This window comes from Conger conger, chromosome 8, assembly GCF_963514075.1.
Source record: "Conger conger chromosome 8, fConCon1.1, whole genome shotgun sequence".
Taxonomy (NCBI): Eukaryota; Metazoa; Chordata; class Actinopteri; order Anguilliformes; family Congridae; genus Conger; species Conger conger.
Window position 1 is genome coordinate 13,160,874 of NC_083767.1, and position 20,239 is coordinate 13,181,112.

The window sequence follows — 20,239 nt, forward strand, 5'->3', positions numbered from 1 at the left end:
ACAAAAACATTCAGAGATATTTGGATCCAGTAAAATATATTTTTCCAGTATCATTTATATATATATATATAGAAAATGTTCATTATGCATCATTTCAGTCATGCTTAGGACAGTATATATATTTGGAACCTTTCTGATCAGTAATGGTTGTGAAAATATATCAAAAAAATGTACAGTACACTTTTGTTGATGGTAAAAATGTGTAAAAAGAAAAGTGCTCATACAAATGTAGTAGAAACAATCACAAAACATGCAAAAAAACGAAAAACTAAAAAACATTCAAAATCACAGCTCACTTGTTTGGGAAGCTATCTGGACCCAAGGAAAAGTTACATATATTTACTATAATACAAGTTTTACTGCGATAGAGGGAGTCTTTTTAGGTGGATCTAAGCCTGAAGGATCTGTTTTTGAGTAGTATAAATTCTGATGGAAATTACAATTAAGTCAAACATCAGCGGGAAACAGAATATTAACTTAAAGAACACACATGCAAAAATGTCAGTGTTTTTTTTTTTTTTTTGCTTAACTTCTGTAATGTATACTTGTATACTTTATATTGAGTACAAAAATACATTAATCAGGCAAGCAACCAGCACTGCACCATTCAAAAATTGCAAAATTAAGTTTAATTTGAAGCATCTATGTTCTTCCACATTCCTCCCTTTAACTGTTCCTGTGGGACAGACTTAATTACTACTAAGATGTTTCTGCCTCAGTAAAACACCTTATCAGCATCTAGCTAAGCTGTGCTTTCCCTACTGAGCACAACAGATGTGGCTGTCTGTGACAGTTTCCTGTCTGAACCATTCCCAACCCCAGGGGATGCTACTGCCAATTATGTATCACACTGTGGAGTCAGCGGGAGTCAACAGTCTCCACTGACATACCATGGGACCCATGTAGCCACACAATGCCATATAACTGTGAAATAAAGTTCTGCTGTATGCCAGTAATTCTCAATGTCAATGTTTGCTGCATTCATTCAGATATTCAAATCTCCTGCTTTCCTTCAAAAGTTATACTGCCATTGCTCATTTCTGACTTTCAAATTAATGTGACATTGTCACGATCAAGTTTTTGCATGGTCAGGAGTCACTTTAGAACACACGCATAAATATAGTCCTGGGGTCATTTCAGTTACAAGAATTTAAGTGCACTTAAATGTCAGTACCAGTGAAAAATGGGCATGGATTTCAAAATAAACAGGAAAAGGAGTTCCACATTCCCTGAGAGGTCTAAACCAGGCATGCGAACATTGAGCACACATTCTCTCTCTCTTAGATAAATTGCTTCAGTGTTATTGAGCATTATATGCAGATGGCAAAAACCAGCACTCAATTATCACTACAACATTTCTTTATTTTTCTTATACAATGTTTAACTGTTTTACGATAATGACATATGGTTACCACATAATGACATAACTGTGTAACCATGAAACATTTCAGTATGTATTCTCTTACAGAAGAGTATGTCCTTTCACAAAAATAAATACACTGTATATAACAGTGGTGTTTTTTCTAATTTAGGTGCTGGATTCTCCTTCAGGGCTCATTCTAGGTCACTCCAATTCCGTATACCACTGGAAGCCTGCATTGCTTTCGATAACTTACAGGGGTAGGGTCAATTACAATTGAAACTAATTTATGGGACAATTCCAATTCAAATATAAGTTGCTGTAAAAGAAGTGATAAAAGCACTAACAATAGATGCGATTTTATCTGTATCCCTTATAGCAGGGGTCTCCAATCTTATCCTAAAAGGGCCGGCGTGGGTGCAGGTTTTTGTTTTAACCCAGCAGTAACACACCTGATTATACTAATGAACTAATCGTGGTCTTTAATCAAGACCTAGATGAGTAGAATCAGCTGTCTTAGTCCTGTGCTAAAACAACAACCTGCACACACACCGGCCCTTTCTGGATAAGATTGGAGACCCCTGCCTTATAGTTTCCTATGTTTATGACTCAGAAGAATCACACCTGCGAGGTTCAGCTTCTTCTCCGAAATGTTTTTCCTATTTCACTTCAGATGTCTTTGTTTCGGAGTTATTAGAATATTGACTTTTTATTCAGTGTATCGGGAGCGTCTGAATGCTTAGCATGCCTTTCAGGCTGCTCTACGTTTGGGATTGGATTACGGGTACAATTGTGTTTCAGAAACGAAGAAAAATACGAAGACAAAAACAGGGTAGGAGTGGAAATCAAACTTCAGGAGATTCCAAAGAGGAAATGGCAGCTAACAAATGCGTGAAGGAGTGGATACACAGGGACAGACACTCCAGCTGCCATTCCACAGCCAGGTGCACACCCAGGTTTAATAAATGGCATTTGCGATGTTTTCCGGCTGTGTAGGACATGCAGCTGAGGGACAGGACCGAGGGAACGGTTTCTCTCCCAGACCTGTATGAGAAGGAGCAGCCACCTTGCCTTTATCATTTAATGAAGAGAGGTCATCTTGATTATGGCAAAATCAATTATCTTCCAGGCCGGTCACCGGTAGAAGGTGGATCTTTGTACACTGGATCCGCACCCACAAGTCATATTTTAAATAAAGCATTCTTAAAACACTTCTTAAGTCCCTCTGAAAAAGTGCATCCGTTATCAAATGTTTCTCTTGGCGTGAGTATATGATGTTACAATATTGATTCCTAATTTTATTCAAAGCTGGTTCGAAAAAAAACAAAAACATTCAGAGATATTTGGATCCAGTAAAATATATTTTTCCAGTATCATTTATATATATATATATAGAAAATGTTCATTATGCATCATTTCAGTCATGCTTAGGACAGTATATATATTTGGAACCTTTCTGATCAGTAATGGTTGTGAAAATATATCAAAAAAATGTACAGTACACTTTTGTTGATGGTAAAAATGTGTAAAAAGAAAAGTGCTCATACAAATGTAGTAGAAACAATCACAAAACATGCAAAAAAACGAAAAACTAAAAAACATTCAAAATCACAGCTCACTTGTTTGGGAAGCTATCTGGACCCAAGGAAAAGTTACATATATTTACTATAATACAAGTTTTACTGCGATAGAGGGAGTCTTTTTAGGTGGATCTAAGCCTGAAGGATCTGTTTTTGAGTAGTATAAATTCTGATGGAAATTACAATTAAGTCAAACATCAGCGGGAAACAGAATATTAACTTAAAGAACACACATGCAAAAATGTCAGTGTTTTTTTTTTTTTTTTGCTTAACTTCTGTAATGTATACTTGTATACTTTATATTGAGTACAAAAATACATTAATCAGGCAAGCAACCAGCACTGCACCATTCAAAAATTGCAAAATTAAGTTTAATTTGAAGCATCTATGTTCTTCCACATTCCTCCCTTTAACTGTTCCTGTGGGACAGACTTAATTACTACTAAGATGTTTCTGCCTCAGTAAAACACCTTATCAGCATCTAGCTAAGCTGTGCTTTCCCTACTGAGCACAACAGATGTGGCTGTCTGTGACAGTTTCCTGTTTCAGATCACACACTCTGCTGATTAAAGGATTCATTTTTCGCTGAGAGTTGAGGAGGAACTAGAGTGCCATAAGCTGCAATGCTTTAAGCATAAAAGGTACACACATATATACAGTATATAGGGTTTTGGCCTGAGAGGTTGACTGAGAGGTAAAGTTTTACACTTGGACGTTTTCAACACAGTTTTCAAAGATAGCAAATTTTCTATAAGAGTCTTTTTTTCCATTTCTTAACGCTGACACTTACGCAGTTATTGTTGACATTCATATGTACATCGAATGTGTACAGGTGGTGGTGCACAATTAGCTTCTAATTGTGTTCAGGTTACTCACCTGCAATGAGTGTGAAAGTCACTATCAGGTGGAAATGAACATCTTTAGTGCATGTCCCCCAGACTCAGAAGTGCACAGCTTACACAGTGAGTCCCTCAGTGTGTTCAGAGAAAAACATGCGCTTTCATTTCATTTACTACGCTCAGAGTTGTATGCTGTTGTAATATCGACGTCAAACATTAATGCTCCAGTTACTTACCTTTTTAATAACTATATTGTGACACCTTGTTTGTACACCTGGTGTCCAGGAAAGTCAACCAACAAATTCAACACATAGCTAAAAACATCAAGCCACTGGAATTTTTGGGACTCAGTGAGAAGGTTGAATCCAAAGAACAAACTGAGTTTGCTGTGTATTACAGTATAAACTTTATCCAGGAGACATGTCAGCATATTGGATGTTCACAGCAATGGCTCTTGCTTTTGCTTGGTGGGAAAAATGCATGTTTCTTCCTTTGGAATCTTTTTGGTTTTTCATGAATCGACCTTCCCATAGGTTCCCTCCGGAGGTCTGTAGAACTTGGGAAAAGCCATCAACTGCAGCATGTTGAAGGCATATTTCCTGCATTTAATATTCTTTTGCACGTTCTCAATCCGGCATCCTTCTCTGGCAAATGGAAGGGAACAAAATAAAATGAAATCATAAAACAATGCTTTAGCACAATGCACAAAAAAGCTTACACAAAACTAGGATCAGAATGGGTAAACATATACTGGTAAATTAATCTCTTATAAAATGACTTTATGAACATTATACACTTCTTGGACCCTAATAAAAACATGGGCACACCAAGATGCATCTGTAGTGACCTTTAATCTGAACAATATGTTTTATCAGAGGGGTTGCATGCACTGTGTATGAGACATACTTCCAATTAGACATGCATTGAGATTGTTGCATTGAATGGCCAACTGATGGTCAGATTAAAGGCAGACAACTGGAATGTATCAGGTCATTTGCCACAAATAGAAGGGTAATGGGAAGACGGGCATCAAGATTCACAGCAAGACGAAAACACTTTCTCTTTCAATTTTCAACTATTACTTATGTTCACTGATCGCAGCACAGAAAAAATAACTGAAGACAATTTGTATCCTTGTATAAGTATGTAAGTAAAAACGTATGGACACACCATCCAGTGAAAATCCCACTCCAGTACATCTATTTGCCTTTATTTTCACTGAAAAGCCCTTGATGTCACCTGTAGTGTGTGCAATGTTGGAAATGAATGCGATGTGAGGCCCTCCAACCAACACATTCCAACACACTCCATGACGGAACTGTAAACAGGTGCATTTCAAGTAATCCATGTTTCAATATACAGGCCAGACTGTAAATATTTGTCAGATATATGCCTCTACGTAGTATAATTATGCTACTGTTGTAGTAGATACAGCCAGCTGCTCCTAAATAAATATAGAATTTTACCTCTAAGAATACTGCTGTGCTGTATATAAAAAAAAAAAACACTGATAGGAATAAGGTGAAACCCTCTACGTGAAAGTTATCCGCACGCCTGGACCCATCGAAAAATTAAGGGAAAAAAAAACAAAAACTGCACAGTAAGCCGTTATTCTGGTATAACAAGCAGTTTATTGGTATTTTGCAAGCAGAAAAACGAGACTTAAAATGAGCCACACGACCAGCAAGTGGGAGCTGACGAGCAGTAGAGCGACCGGGTAGAAGTGTCGGGAGGCTGGCTTGTTTTCAGCTACAGAGCCCGTCTCCGGGTCACTCCACTGAGCACCTTCTCCCTGGGGGAGCCCACTGTGGGAACGAGTCAAGAACAGACACAACACCAGCGGGTTAGTAAAGCTGACACGCTAACGCTAACGGGCTCACGCATGGACGATGTGAATGGATAAGCGTGGGGAAGCGCCCGTGCAGTTCACTAGGGCGGAGCTGGGCAGGGTCGGATGGCCAGGGTCGTGCTGGGTGAGGTGATAACATGCAACGGTGCGTTAATGATTACGGTAGCAATGGCTACGAGGCCCCTGATTCCCTTTCAAATCATTCATTAAAAGCCAATCCACTTTACATTTCTTTTCGTGTCAGGCACTCTTGCTGCTCTTGACGATTTACTTTGTTGATCTTTGCAAGGATGAAAATGAAATTAAACCCAATAGCCCCAGGCTCCAGTACACACAGCACACACAGATCCTGGACAGAAAGCAGACGTAAGGGCACGACGTGCTACTACTGAACAGAGCACAGGGAATACAGCAATAACGTAAGGAATGCAGTACAGTCACAAAGAGTAAGTACTGCATTACTCTATCTGCTGCAGATAGCACAACCCTAATTTTGGTTTTAAATGTAGAAAAATCTACGTACAGCAGTCGCCCTTCAGTGACAACTTGGTTCTTCTAGTCCATAATTATAGTAACTACAAGACGTTTGTTTTACTTCAAAAGACAAAGTGCAGTAAAATAATAAAACACAGACCAGAAGCTATGGAACAGCTGAGAAAACCACTTTTACTGCAGACCAGTGTATTTCTACTAATTTATGGTGTCTTTTCTTGACCCTAAACAGTAACATAGAATCTAATTAAAAACCTTGACCCACCACTAATTACTCAATTTACTCCATGGAATTATTTTTTAATTAAACCATATCCAAATGTGATAATTGAGCGTTTAACTACTAATTAGCGTGGCAATTTTATGTTGCTTAATGTGTTTGCTGCATCCCCGCACTGAACTTGGAAGTGTCAAAAGAACATGCCAGTTAATGTTCAACTTACTTGGATTTAATGATATTGAATTTAAATTATTCAAATTAATCTCAAACAAGGTGACAATGAGATGAAATAAATAGCAGAAATCACACACTTATCAAGTAAATGTGTGGTTTTATTTGTTAAAAGGCATTTCAGCAAAGAACAAAAAATAATTATTCCAGTTGCTGATAATTAACCCACTGAATTGTTGTTTTTTTTAGGAACACATCTTATATGGTAAATGTTTGGCATTTATATAGCACCTTTATCCAAAGCGCTGTACAATTAATGCTTCTCATTCACCCATTCATACACACACTCACACACACACCAACGGCGATTGGCTGCCATGCAAGGCACCGACCAGCTCGTCAGGAGCATTTTTTTAGGGGTTAGGTGTCTTGCTCAGGGACACTTCGACACAGCCCGGGCGGGGGATCGAACCGGCAACCCTCCGACTGCCAGACAACTGCTCTTACTGCCTGAGCCATGTCACCCCTATATATATTTCTTTAAAATGAATAAAATTGTAGTACTTATGTATTTTCACGCCAAAGTTTCTTTCCAAGTTATTAGACACTTGGCTTCTCAGCTGCTTCTGAATAGTCAGGTTCAATTGCTTCCTTAGTGCAGGTATTTTGATTGCCTGAGGCTGTTATTGCTGTTTGTCAACATTAATTGTGCCAACGACAGTCAAGGAAGTCATTATGAGGCAGAGAAATGAGACATAGGCTAAACAATAGACTTTCCAAAATAAACAATGGTGTATATCCTCATTTGACATCCCCATTCTCTTAACGTCAGTCGATTTGTCTACCTGCCCTTCAAAAATTTCCACTGAAAGATTTGATTCATTCGCATACTTCGCGGAAGCTACTCTTACATCCTCTAATGCAGGGGTGTCAAACTCCAGTCCTGGAGGGCCGCAGTGTCTGCAGGTATTTGTGGTTTCCTATCAATTAGCAGCCAATTAAGGTCTTGAGAACAAGGTGTGTGGATTCATTAGCCAATGAAAGACTTAAATCCATCACTCATGTTGAAACACACCAAAAACCAGCAGACACTGAGGCCCTCTAGGACTGGAGATTGACATCCCTGCTCTTTTAACGCCTTTAAATGTTTAACCATTTCAAGGTGCTATGAAAACATTCCTCCCTTACCTGTGTGAGCTAGCACTGACTTGATATTAGGAATTCATGTTTTGATACTGCCCCCACAAAATAGGAATAAAACTCTACTAACCCTTCATAGCAACTGCTCTTGAAACTCCACTTGTTTTCATGTGCAAATTGCAAAAAAGGGCACATGTGCCAAGTATGGGCAGGGTTTACATAAGCACTTCCCTGTGCCTGCCAACTGTGTGTCCTCCCATTACCTAATTGCACATTATCTGCTTGACCTCTGTCTCACAATTGCCAAATGCTACCATTTACTATTCCTGCGACAAATATGTTTTTCCACCATGTTACTGGGCCAAAAGTCAATTAGATTATTGTAAATGGAAATTAATTAAATGAAATCATTTTATTTAAAACTGCATATTTAAAAATTTTTTGCTTTTTTAACCAGGAAAGCCACATTGAGATTACACACTGAGATTTATTTTGCAAGGATTGCACAAAAGGATTTCTGATAAATCTGTGCCATCCTATTAATGAAAAAAATACGACACAGGATTGCAGAACTTGGAAGAATTTGTGCAATTTCTTTAATAAAAAAAACTGCAAGATTGCACAACTAGATTTCTGATGAATTTGTGTCATCCTGTTAATGAAAAAGACTACACAGGATTGCACAACTTAAAGAATCTGTGCTAATTTTTTTTTGTCATCCTATTAATGAAGAAAAACTACACAGAATTACACAACTCTGAAGAATCTCTGAAGAATTTGTGCCATTTCTTTCATGACAAAAAAAGACTATTCAAGATTGCATATAACTGGAGTTTGTGCCATTCTATTAATGAAAAAGGCTCTGCTCTTGCAGGTGATGCCATTTAAAATTTCTGTTATTGTTGATCAATCCAGGTGAAGTTTTTCTCTCAAGGATGTGTATTAATTTCATTTATACAACCATAATGTATTAGGAGTCTAAGAGAGTAAATCAGTAGTGTTAAAACTGGCAGTGTGTTCACCCAAGATTTGTAAACTACAATCCATCCATTCACAGAATGCCAATGGCACCCTGCAAATCAGTACAACTGTCAAACAATCACAAATAAGGTACACTGTAGGTAGAATTCAAGGGACATATTGGCCAGTCTGCATATATACCTAAATTCAGGCAAGAAGGATTACGGCTACCTATGAAATTCTATTGTTCCAGAATACCTTGACATTTTTCATAATACTACTGAAAAAGTAACTGTACTCTAAATGCTAAAATTTTACTTTATATGTTTTGTTGCCAGAAAAATCATCCCATGATTAGGCAACATGACGAGACCTTTGTTATGCCCTTGCAAACGCGAAGGTTGCGTTGTCGTATCCCTGGAACTCACTCTTCCCTGACTGGAGCTTCCTCACAATATACAAGTAGGCGGACTCGTGGGTGCTGGATGGACTAGCGAGGGTTGCCACTACACAATGTTCCTCAAATGCTTTTCCATGTGCAACAACAGCCCCAATTATACTCCGCTCTGTGGGGCTGCAGACTTCAGTAGGCGTTAGCATGAACTGCATTCTACACCAGACAGTGAGACTCAGTCAAACATTAGTCACACATTACAACAAGATCCAGCCAGCATTCCAATCTCACACACTTTTTAAAAGGGAACCTCCACTACAAAAAGAATGAATTAGTGAATTAATGAATTCATGGAACTGTAGAAAATGATAAATCTCTCGTTTATTCCCAGTTAAAAATGTCATACTTTTTGTAATTTGTGTATTACAAGTTGAAGGCCTTAGTTTATGAACACAATTAATTAATGCAATGCAGGCACGTGCACACATAGGGGGCAACCAGTGTCTAACACCTGCCCGACTGCCTTCATAGTATCATAATTTATTGTTTATTTCTGTCTTACCGACTGACTCTCTGCCCTGTTCTCCTTAAATGCAAAGGCTAACTGAATCACACACACGCACGCACCTGCACACAACACAGACAGGCATGCACAGACGGACAGGCATGCACAGACACACACGCATGCACACACCCACATGCACGCACACACAGACAGACAGACACACACACAGACACACACGCCCACACTGACACACATGCGGGAGTGTGTTACTACTGTGCTGCACACACTAAGTTGTTTACGACGCCATGGCGTATTGTCGAACTGACAAACGTGACCACCTGCAAACAGCTGCATGAAAAGAGAACCAAAACCCTGATACGACTACTGCCCAACTATTACGGACCGATATCCGTAGTCAGAGAAACACACTGTGTATTTTAGCTGAATGTGTACAGTGCAAAGAGGAATGTGACCTGAATGCTTCAGCGTGCCCTTTTCTGTTGGTCCAATCTGTTCCTCTAAATGTCTGCACGTGTCTGATGCAGTGGGACTAGCTATCGGCCTCCAAAGCTTCCCACAGAACAGATAGCCCAAGGGAGTCAGACAGCCAGTCATCCCACAGTGAACTGGGCCACTGTGTTTATGAAGGTTCATAAACACTAAGTTCATCAGAAAAACATGAAATAAATAAAGAAAAACGAAACAGGAACCAAATCTGAGGTATTCTCAATTTCCCATGTCCTGCACTTGTGGGTTTTCCCGTTAACAACAGAACAGACTTTAAAAAAATGGTTAAAGTTATAGTGCTGAGTCAAACTACTTGAATGTTTCTCACCAATTTGGTTCAGCTGAGGTGACTGGAACCGATTCATTCCACTGTGAGGCTGGTTTTTTGTCATTTAAATGTGAAAGACAAAAAGAGCTAGCACGTATGCCCGTAAGGTAATTTCACTGGTACAATAAGATAAACCAACAGGATTTTGACAGCATGGAACCCAAAAACATTTATCTCAAAAGTCCTCTCCCAGTGGGCCACAGAAAACTAACTGACAAAGGACAGTTATCTCTGATCCCTGTGGTCAAGTGCTTTCACAACAATTTACTCAGCGCAGCAAAATTATTGCAAAACAATTCTCTTTTCCTTTTCCTCATTCTGCATATGCACTGTTCTGAGAGAGGGCCACATTAGGTAATGAATACTTTATGTATATGAATCTGTGCTGTCAGAATACTGGGCTCTACTAAAATATAAAACCACCAGATCAATGCCACGTCTTTAATTCTTGCATAAACCTAGGTTAATGCCTTCTGCCCTTGTGAAAGTACATAGGCCCCTACGCCGTTGAATGCATTTAATACAAGCTTATTTTAGAAATGACATTAAATTTCACTAAATTAAAATCAATCTTTTAAAAAAAAAGCTTTCGCATTTCCATGTTCACCCCTGACTGGAGACCCCTTACATTTCAGTCCTTATTACAAATTAATTTCTTTAACCTTTTGAAGAGTAGGTTCTTTGTCAAAATTCTAAATCAGTGTTCTAGAGCTCCATTTCTTTCAATTACCAGCAGTGATTGTTACATCACCATTAGAATGTTCAGTTAAGAACAAGGGCTAATTTGTACACTGCTAAATTTGGATTGCTACACAAACACCAGAGCCTTCACCCGTGGTATGTAACGGATGAGGGAGAAACACCGGGCAGTTCCAGACAATGGAGGTGGGATGGAGGTAGAGGTTGTGGGAATGAGGCAGTCCGCTGAGATGCATCGGACATGCGGGGGGACCGGTCTCTGACCGTCTGACGTGCAGTGTCACTGACCTGACCATGGCCACCGATTACCACAGGGCTGCCTAACCCTGTTCCTGGAGATCTACCGTCCTGTCGGTTTCACTTCAACCCTAACAAAGCACCCCTCACTCTACTAATTAGCAGCTCAACGAGATCTCTACCCAGAGAGTTACAATACTTGAGAGAGGTCCAGCTTAAAGGCTAAATTGTTCTGCGGTTAAATCTGCTTATGCAGACCTTTGCACTGCTTTTGCAATGGGTCCCGTTTGGGGAAGTTTCTTAGAATGAGCTGTTGATCCGTACTCTTTGAGGTATTGGGTTTGCACAAATCGTTGGATAGCCTAGATTGTTAGGTACAAAACGGAAGGTTTATCTAGGCAATTGTTCACCATCACACCATGTAGAGTGTCTTGAAATTGAATGCTTCCTCTGGCTTTTCTCTGAGAGAATAGCGGACTTGCATAAATACGCATTCTTATGGCACTTCCCGGACTGTCGTACAGCTAGGCTAAAGTGGAATATAAGATTGCCATCGTTCTCAATGGCTGGGTGAGGTGTGCTTTGCTAGTGCTGGAGTGAAAACCTATAGATTAGCAGGAACAGGATTTAGCAGCCCTGGATTATCGCGCGTTTTCATGAGCGGTGGATTTGCAAATGTGCGGAATGGGACGGCACAATCGCAGGTGGGGCGGGTGAGGGGCGGGGCGTGGGGCGTACCTGCGCATGCAGTCCAGGGCTCGGACGAAGTAGTCCTTGTTGAGCTCGTGCTCGTCCCGCAGAAGAGCGCACTGCTCCAGCGTTACAGACATGGACGTCCTGTCTTTGGCACTCTTACAGCTGGTGAATCGGATACCGTTCAGCCTTCGACAGACCTGTGGTGCAGAGAAAGCTACTCTCAGAAACAGGCATGCACACAGGCCTGCGCACTCGGGTAGTTTGCTTTGATATCCAGGCAAAGCCGTTCGTATGAATGCGCTTGTGTTTGGTATTCAGAGTGACGAACATTAAGCAAGGGCGTTGGCTGTTAAAAATGCTGGAGTTGGAAATTGACCAGCACTCATGCACACAAACACATGTACTTGCATACACACACACACGCACATATGCGCACACACATTTATTCTGGGCCCCGTCTTGTGACGGATAACACAACGGCACTTCTCTTCCAAAAACCATGTGACCTCACCCTGAGAGAAGAGGAAAAATTGGGAGCGGAAATAGAAGTAAACACTCAATGGCAGGTCAACTCCCCAAACGGTCACTCGGCTTCATAAGTAAACTCAGTAATGAAAAACTGACATCGAGTCGCACCGAAACATACCCACCGTACAATTTTATTTGATGGCAAAGGAGGGATAGCTATGATGATCCCGAGCGCCATTATAGTTCAGCCTACTGTCATTTTAATAAAACCCTCATTGTCGATGCTGGAGCTTCTCAAAGACACCAAAACTGCGTACGGGAGTCCGGGAGCTGGCACGTGGCGTCGCCATAGACATCCAGATGAGCGACGGCCTATTATCGCTCTCCGTTTTGCATTAAAACCAAAACAACCGAAGGAATGTTTGCTCTTCAGTTGGTGCGTTTATGCAAATAAACTAAATGGAATGAGGCACATTGTCAGGCCCTTGGGAATAGCCGGAAGCCGGAAACTGGAAAACTGGCCAAAAGATAAGGACAGTTTCCTCCCACAGGGCGGGAAGCCAGCTTTGCCTGTTCTTTGGATTGTGGAAACTACAATACCCTGGGCTTACGTTTTCCATAAATACACGTATTAGCCCTTTTGGTATTCAGACTGCACACATCTTGGGGTTTCAGAAGAGGGTGCTAACAACTCCAAACAAAGACTCCAATTTTTCATACTGGTTTCCTTCCAAATATACTGTACTGACCATGTACTGATGAAGTGTGATTTATTATCAGGGAAGATAGCTACACCTTAGCTATCAGTTACCTTATTAGACAGTTTACACCTACAACCTGCCATTAAAAACCATGAGAGTAATTCCAGTCCTTCCACCTTGGAATGCATGGAATGCATGGAATGAAATTTAGTTTAGATTTATATATAAATAAATGTCCACCTATGAACAGAAATATGACTACGTTAAAATATATATGGCATACATACAAATGCAGAGCACTGAATAAAGGCACTGGACAGAAGAAGTGCATCTTTAGGATATGGCAGAATTGAACATGATTTAGCAAGTGAAGGAGAAATGCAGCAGCCCATGCACCAGATCCAAGGAACAGGTGATCTCAGGGGAATGGACCAAGTGTACATGGGAATAATGCAATTGGAAGCCAATTCAACCACAAATATGGGCCCAGTAGAATGAAGTATAGAACCAAGAGAAGCAAGGAAGGCAGAAAACAGCCAGTGAGCCAAAGAAAGATTTCAATAGAGTTTATAGACAGCCTTGGTTTTTAGCTGTGGTGGAGGACAGCGTGAATAGACATCAACAAGTGGAATAAAGTGGCTGAAATATATAGGAAATTATAAGAGAGTTTTATCTGCAAATTAGAAGATAAACGATAAACAGGAAGTCAAGGAAGTGAACCCAGAGAAATGGCTGCAGTGCCCTCTAGCAGACTGGATGAAGAACAGAAATAACCACCTCCAGGACATCATATGTGCGATTATGAAGAGGGGTGAAAATCAGCATGGTTTCTTTATAACAGGTGAGCAAGGCTAGAAATGACTGACAACAGTTTTCCAATTTGTCATGAACATGCTTCAGTAGATTTCTAACTACCCTCACAAACAATTTGAAGAATGAACGTTCAATCTCTGTGGCTTCCTGCCAGGTGTTTCAGTAATTAGGTCTCGTGTTTTGAGGCAGTGTCATTCCATGCGCACATTGTAAGCAACCCGTTCGTGATTAACAGCTGAATTCTTGAAAGGTCGATCACTTTCTTTCCAGTTTAACGCATACCAGTACACTGCACCACACCCACAGGCAGTGACTAAGGTAAACAAAACATTCTGTACTAGGCAGTGGCTCGTTTCACAAAAGTTGCAACGTACCAGCAGAGATCTGCTAGATGCGACCGATTTCTCCTGCACAAAGAAATCACAAGCCTCAAACGCACGTCACAAGCGCGTCCATGTAGGCAATCACTAAATCGGTTATCGTTCTCATCCACCTGCTTCATTTTCTATCGAAGTTTTTCATTTGTGCACAGCATTAACGGTTTGTTTTACTAGAACTATTATGTCTACCTGGTACACCTAATATCATAGCCTAAACTTTATAACGTTAGGTGTTTTGTTATCGGTAACATCCAACGTAAAAAAGCAAAAAGGCAATGTACAGCTGGACAGTAAAAAGTTTTATCTACCGAATGAGGGGGAGCTTGGTGCCGACACAATGTTGCACAGGCCATCTAAGGCAAAGCTGTAAATAAAGCTTTTTTTAGTGCGGTGTTGACTCAGCAGACGTTCTCTTCCTGTAGAAATAAAGACCCTTATAATTGGACCTAGTGCGAAGCGTTTTCTTGACTGACTTTTGAAGATATACAGTGGGCTCCACTGATAAAGGATAATATGATAAAAAATAAAAAGATTTAAAAAAAGGCCATATGTAGTAAGCACAGACAATATTCAATATGTTAAAACATATAGGCATTACTTAAAAATATATACTGTTCTTAAAAAGAACCATAAAATTCACCTCCAAACCAACAAAGTCTTTGGAAGGGTGGCAGGAAGACAGCCCTTACTGAGCACAATAAAAAACCCCATAAATCTGCCAAATGTCATTGGAATTATGACTGGAATATAAAGTGGTGTGCTTTACTATGTGAATAAGTCTTTTTTTTTGTGTGTGCTAATTTCTCAAGCCTTACCGTTCCAGCTAGCCACAGTATCTCCACATTCTTTCGTTTCTTGGTCATAATATTCTGTCCAAGAGTTTCAAGTAATTCTTTCAAGTCGGTTTGAGTTTGGAAACAAGGTAAATCTGAAAAGCAAAGAGACAAATCAGAATATTTATAGTCTGTTGGTGGCAATAAATGGCAAATAAACAACAAGACATACAGGGCTTGTGTAGTGAACAAGAAGCATTAACGAGTTGGATTAGAAGAAAAAATGAAGATGCTGAAACTGTGTGGCAGTTATTAAACAATTCTCCCCCCCACTTTCCCCCTCCATTTTGAATTGTGTCTCTCAAGTCACCACTGTACAACTTTGTAACTAGGAAGAACCATTGCAGCTGAATTTGTCCACAAGCCAGTGGCTATTTTTCACAAGAATTCTTACCGACCCACTGAGGATTCCACCCAGAATACAGGGCAAATCACTGCAATGAAAGATTATGGCTTGGCTGGATATGCTATCATCACAATGTACGGTCAGTGAGCACTTTGTTAATTAAAATATTGAATCAGCCAATTGTGTGGAAGCAACTAAATGCATAAAAACATGCCGACGTGGTCAAGAGGTTCAGCTATTTTTCAGACCAGATGCAGATTTTCACACAGAACAGACTCTTGAGTTTGCAGAGAATGGTGCAAAAAAACAAAAAACATCCAGTGAGCAGCACTAATAACCACACATTACAACAGTGGTATGCAGAAGAGCGTCTCTGAACACACAATGTGTCAAACCTCAGAAAGCCCATAAGTCTTACATAAGAGTGAAGTGCTCACTTGTCATCAGATGAATCTACAAGGCCAAAGTCCTTAACTTTGTCATTTTACTACTGTAACACTGTACTTCCCTCAAGGGCCTTTCAGCGTGCTTGTCCCTGGTTATGGGTATGCACTTTGTTATGCCTGTAACATAATGTAATATAGCACCACAGGCTACAAGGGATACTATGTACAAACAGTAAATATGTATTCAGGGATGAGCCACACCTTTGTATAACAGTGCAGAGAAACAAAGAACCAAATCTGTAAATAGGGTCAAAATGAGGGATACCGTACATTCCACACACAAGAAGACTCACATTGCAGCGGGATTTTATCACTTAAGGACTTGTAATAGCCTTCTAACGTTTCAAAGTTTTTCTGGTTTATCCTTTCCTGAGAGGAAATGTCACCGAACCTGCATAAAGACAAAGAAAAGGTGATACTCAGTTTGAAATCAAGCTCATATCACTATAACTATAGTAATTACCCATTACTATACATGGGTACACAACTATAAGAACATTGTTCACTTAAGAGTTCTGCTGTACAGTAGACTGGCTACAAGAGTAAAATCTTGTGTATATAAAGTATGTATACAAAGTCATATAAAAATATATTGTCTTGGTCTTTGTGTTTTAATGACATTAGAGTGCCCTACATTCCTGACAGCAAGCTAGCTTCAGTAACGAGAATATGCACTTTGAAAGAGCAAAGATAAACACAGACAAAATCCACTCTACCTCCCCTGGTGCTACTTTATGAATTATGAACATTTGGTTTCAGGTGACTGGAATTAAACGCCTATTGTTTCCAGAGCATCCAAGCAGAAATAATTGTGAGAACCAAGTCAGTCAACTAAACATTTGTGATTATTCTAGTCAAATGATTTCATAATATCTGAAGCCAATTCAGCAATGTTTTATCATAAATCAAAAATGTGAAAATAGGTCTTAAAAGTTTAAGGTTACAAGCAACTTTAGTGACTGATACATTTTTGGGAAAACAAGTGCAGGCTTGTCACAGATGCTTCTGTTTTTTCCCCATGCCATATCTCTCTAAATGTAAGAGTTAATGATCCTCTCTCTTGCTTTAATGAGGCAGTAAATCTACTTGAGTGGCTGCTATTAAATCAACAGTATAAATGAAGTCCTGTCCACCTGTTTCGTCAATGAGAGCAGTAACAGTGGTGGTTAAAAGCATGCGTACTGTACCTCTCTGCCAAAGTCTGCTGCTGGTTTATCCCCACATTAAAGAGCACAGGGTACACCTGTAATGGCTTGCCTTCTTTGATCTCCTCTGGTAATGCCTCAAACACCGCGTGCGGTAATGGCACCGCAACCCTGTAATACTCCCTGGTTGAGGAGAAGCAAGATATTTAATCTGTGTGGATCACATTATGCGTCTAAACGCAATACATTTTCCTTAATGCTTGGAACAGGTGGCTCTCAATGAAAGTTAATCTGTGAATTGTGCCAAATTATTTCATATTATGTAATCTTGCCTGAATGCCTTCATGGCCTTCATCTTTACCACTACTTTACCTTACTGCAGTATTATTTGTCCTTAACTTTGAGTAATAACTTAAAGGAGCTACTTACAAATGCCTTGTATGAATGCAAATTCATCAGCATCTAACATACTATTTAAGGCCAAAGTAAACTGCAGTAGATTTACAGTACAAGGCAATACTAGGATTGAGATTTGGTTTTTGCAGAACAGAATGTGAAGCACTTTCACATTTGAGTTAGCATTAATACTTGTCTTTCTGAGGATAATTCTGTTAATATCCTGAATTAGGGACGACCTTTCAAAAGCATTCAACACAAGATACACTGTCTGTTAGAACTCATATCCTTGAGGGAATCTGCCTGCTGTCAAATTGAACATTTTTGAAGATGAGATTTTTCCTGTACTTGACACAAAAAACTTGAGAGGGAACCAGAGAGAAACTCCTCTATTGATTCCCTTTCATATTGCGGTCTAATTCGGGAGATAAAAGGGCGACCGCTGGCCATACCGTCGGCCGCTGACAATCGGCTGAAGATCTCCAGGGTCGTCAGACTTGGCCTCCGTGATCTTAAATGTCACTCTTTGTAAGTCTGAGATCCCAACTTCCATATCTTCTAACATGCCAATCTCTTCACCTGGACAACAAAGGATGCCTCGCTGTAAGGACTAATATTTCTCAACACCACCAACACATTTCTGGAACCACCAAGAAAAACAACCCATCAAAAAGTTGTATCCTTACAATACCTTGACCTGTCTTGAGAGGTCCTTTCCAAGATTGTTGTATACAATGAAAATTACAATTTGTCCACAAAATACATATGCATAGATGGTGGATATACAAGAATTCTATATTCTATGTTACGGTACAGGATTCCTGTAGCGATCAAGTCCAAATTATAAGTAAGACATCCATCAAATGTGGATAACTAATCTAAATTATTATTCAAATGGAGTCAGATAAACATGAATGGTGAATGTATTGGCCCCATTGTGGAGATCCTTGGTCAGCCCGGACCAGTAAAGAGCGGAAGGCAGAGTGGTACTACTGTCTTTGTATCGTGGTTTATTTATTGGCTGATCTAGACTGTCCACATAGGGGCCACTAATATTTAACCTTACTAATATTCTTTCAGCAACACCAGAAGGACAAGCATGCTGATACCTTCGGCCCTCGCTAAATTCCGTCATTGGGTTAGCGTGGGGTTTTACATTACTAAACCACCTAACATTTTGACTTAACTTCACTGAAATCCCTTTCCCTTTCAAAGAGAGGAAATCTGAGAGATTCTTCTAACCCTTTGAACATTAGCTAATGCTAATGCAAATGTAACAATCACTACTATTTATTGAAAGCAAAGGAGTTCAAGACTTAGAATTTTGAAAGACACATTCAAGAAAAAAGAAAGAAAAAGCCTACTCCCCAAAGGGTTAATACAATTAGTACTCACTGTATGTGCTGAGTAGACTTTCAAACTGGGCTATTAGTCCGACAAGATGCAGCTGCTGCAGGAAGCCCTTGTCCTCCACGCCCGCGTAAAGCCTCATGACAAACCCGCAGACCAGGGCCGCGAGCTGGGGAGACCCACAAGGAGACAATAGGTAGGGGCAGGGGAACAGCCGACAGCTCAATCTTCCCATTCTGACGTGGAGGGGTTCTCTCTGTCAGACCATCATCATTAAGGAGACGAGTTGGCGCCGCAGGGCACGGAGGGGATCAATCTGCCAAGCAGTGACGGCTGAATAGGCACTCGGCTTTATGGCCTGCGTCTCTGCACCCCTTAATGGGCAGATGCTTAATAGCGTAAAATATAGTGCGCCAGACGCGCCAGCTCCACAGTTGCTGCCACAGAGAAAGTCCGACACTGAGCTCAGGACGAATTTCTCTCTCCGAAGGGTAGGTGAGGTTATCGTGTTCTACCCGCTTTTTCGCCATTAGCTCAATGCCAGAGGGAGGATTCTGGGAGCTCCTGGACCGCTTGGCAGCGGCAGGGTTCGTAGTGAAGGTGAACACACAATTAAATGTACTCGATATAATATTGGCAAAGTTGCTGTGAACTATTAGGAGCTTGAGATAAAGGAAACTGGCTGAAAATGGCTGCAAACACTCTCTCGGAAAGTTTAATACAGAGGGACATCGCAGTGACATGCCTAATGACTGACAGACGAAAAGTACTTGTATGTGCATCAATATTAAAGTCATAAAAATAATGAAAAGTAGTTAGGAGCATGTATGGCAACATACAGTATACGTACACAAATGTTATTTTTTATTATTATTAATATTATTATTATAGCGACAACACAGGAGCGGGATTCTTCTTGCCTGTCGTCAAATGTGATTTATAAAAATATGTGGAGTGCTAGGCAGGGTGCATTTTGCTGCGGGGGTTGTGCGTTGTCATCCGCAGGCCGTGAAACCCTGGGCGTATGGGACACTTACTGCCTGACTGAAGACGATGTCTCTCCTCTGCTTCAGAAACAGACCCTGGGGGATGCTACACGCTGCCTCTTGCAAGAGGACAAACGTCATCGACTTTGTAGCGCGATCCACAACTTCCGTCACGCAGTCCTTCAGCGTCACCACTAGGGGGTAGATCTGCTCCTGCCAATCACCTGAGTCAAGTATATGATATTACATTACTGGCATTTGGTATACTCTCTTATCCATACTTATACCCATAACCAGGGATAAGTGCGCTGAAAGACAATTTCAACTGCTACCCGCACAACAAAGATAAGGACCAGGGCCTATTCGATTTTTGCAAATGTATGAACAAACCGCTTACC

The 20,239-nt window shown here is 40.4% G+C and overlaps 1 protein-coding gene across 13 annotated transcripts in view; it reads right to left on the reverse strand.

The window, feature by feature from the left end:
- Positions 1 to 1,341: 1,341 nt before the first annotated feature.
- inpp4b (inositol polyphosphate-4-phosphatase type II B) overlaps positions 1,342 to 20,239 on the reverse strand; it is a 239,482-nt gene continuing 220,584 nt past the window's right edge. For 11 of the 13 annotated variants that reach the window (XM_061251270.1, XM_061251272.1, XM_061251275.1 and 8 more), the window contains 8 exons: positions 19,893 to 20,065; positions 18,901 to 19,024; positions 17,958 to 18,084; positions 17,152 to 17,292; positions 16,258 to 16,355; positions 15,155 to 15,267; positions 12,020 to 12,174; positions 5,388 to 5,584 (listed from right to left, as the gene is read on the reverse strand). In XM_061251270.1, coding sequence (XP_061107254.1) covers positions 5,410 to 5,584; positions 12,020 to 12,174; positions 15,155 to 15,267; positions 16,258 to 16,355; positions 17,152 to 17,292; positions 17,958 to 18,084; positions 18,901 to 19,024; positions 19,893 to 20,065 — 1,106 coding nt within the window. In that variant the 3' untranslated portion in view covers positions 5,388 to 5,409. Of the gene's footprint in view, positions 4,424 to 5,387; positions 5,585 to 12,019; positions 12,175 to 15,154; positions 15,268 to 16,257; positions 16,356 to 17,151; positions 17,293 to 17,957; positions 18,085 to 18,900; positions 19,025 to 19,892; positions 20,066 to 20,239 lie in introns of those variants that run through there. The other 2 variants (XM_061251274.1, XM_061251273.1) reach the window with 2 other exon arrangements.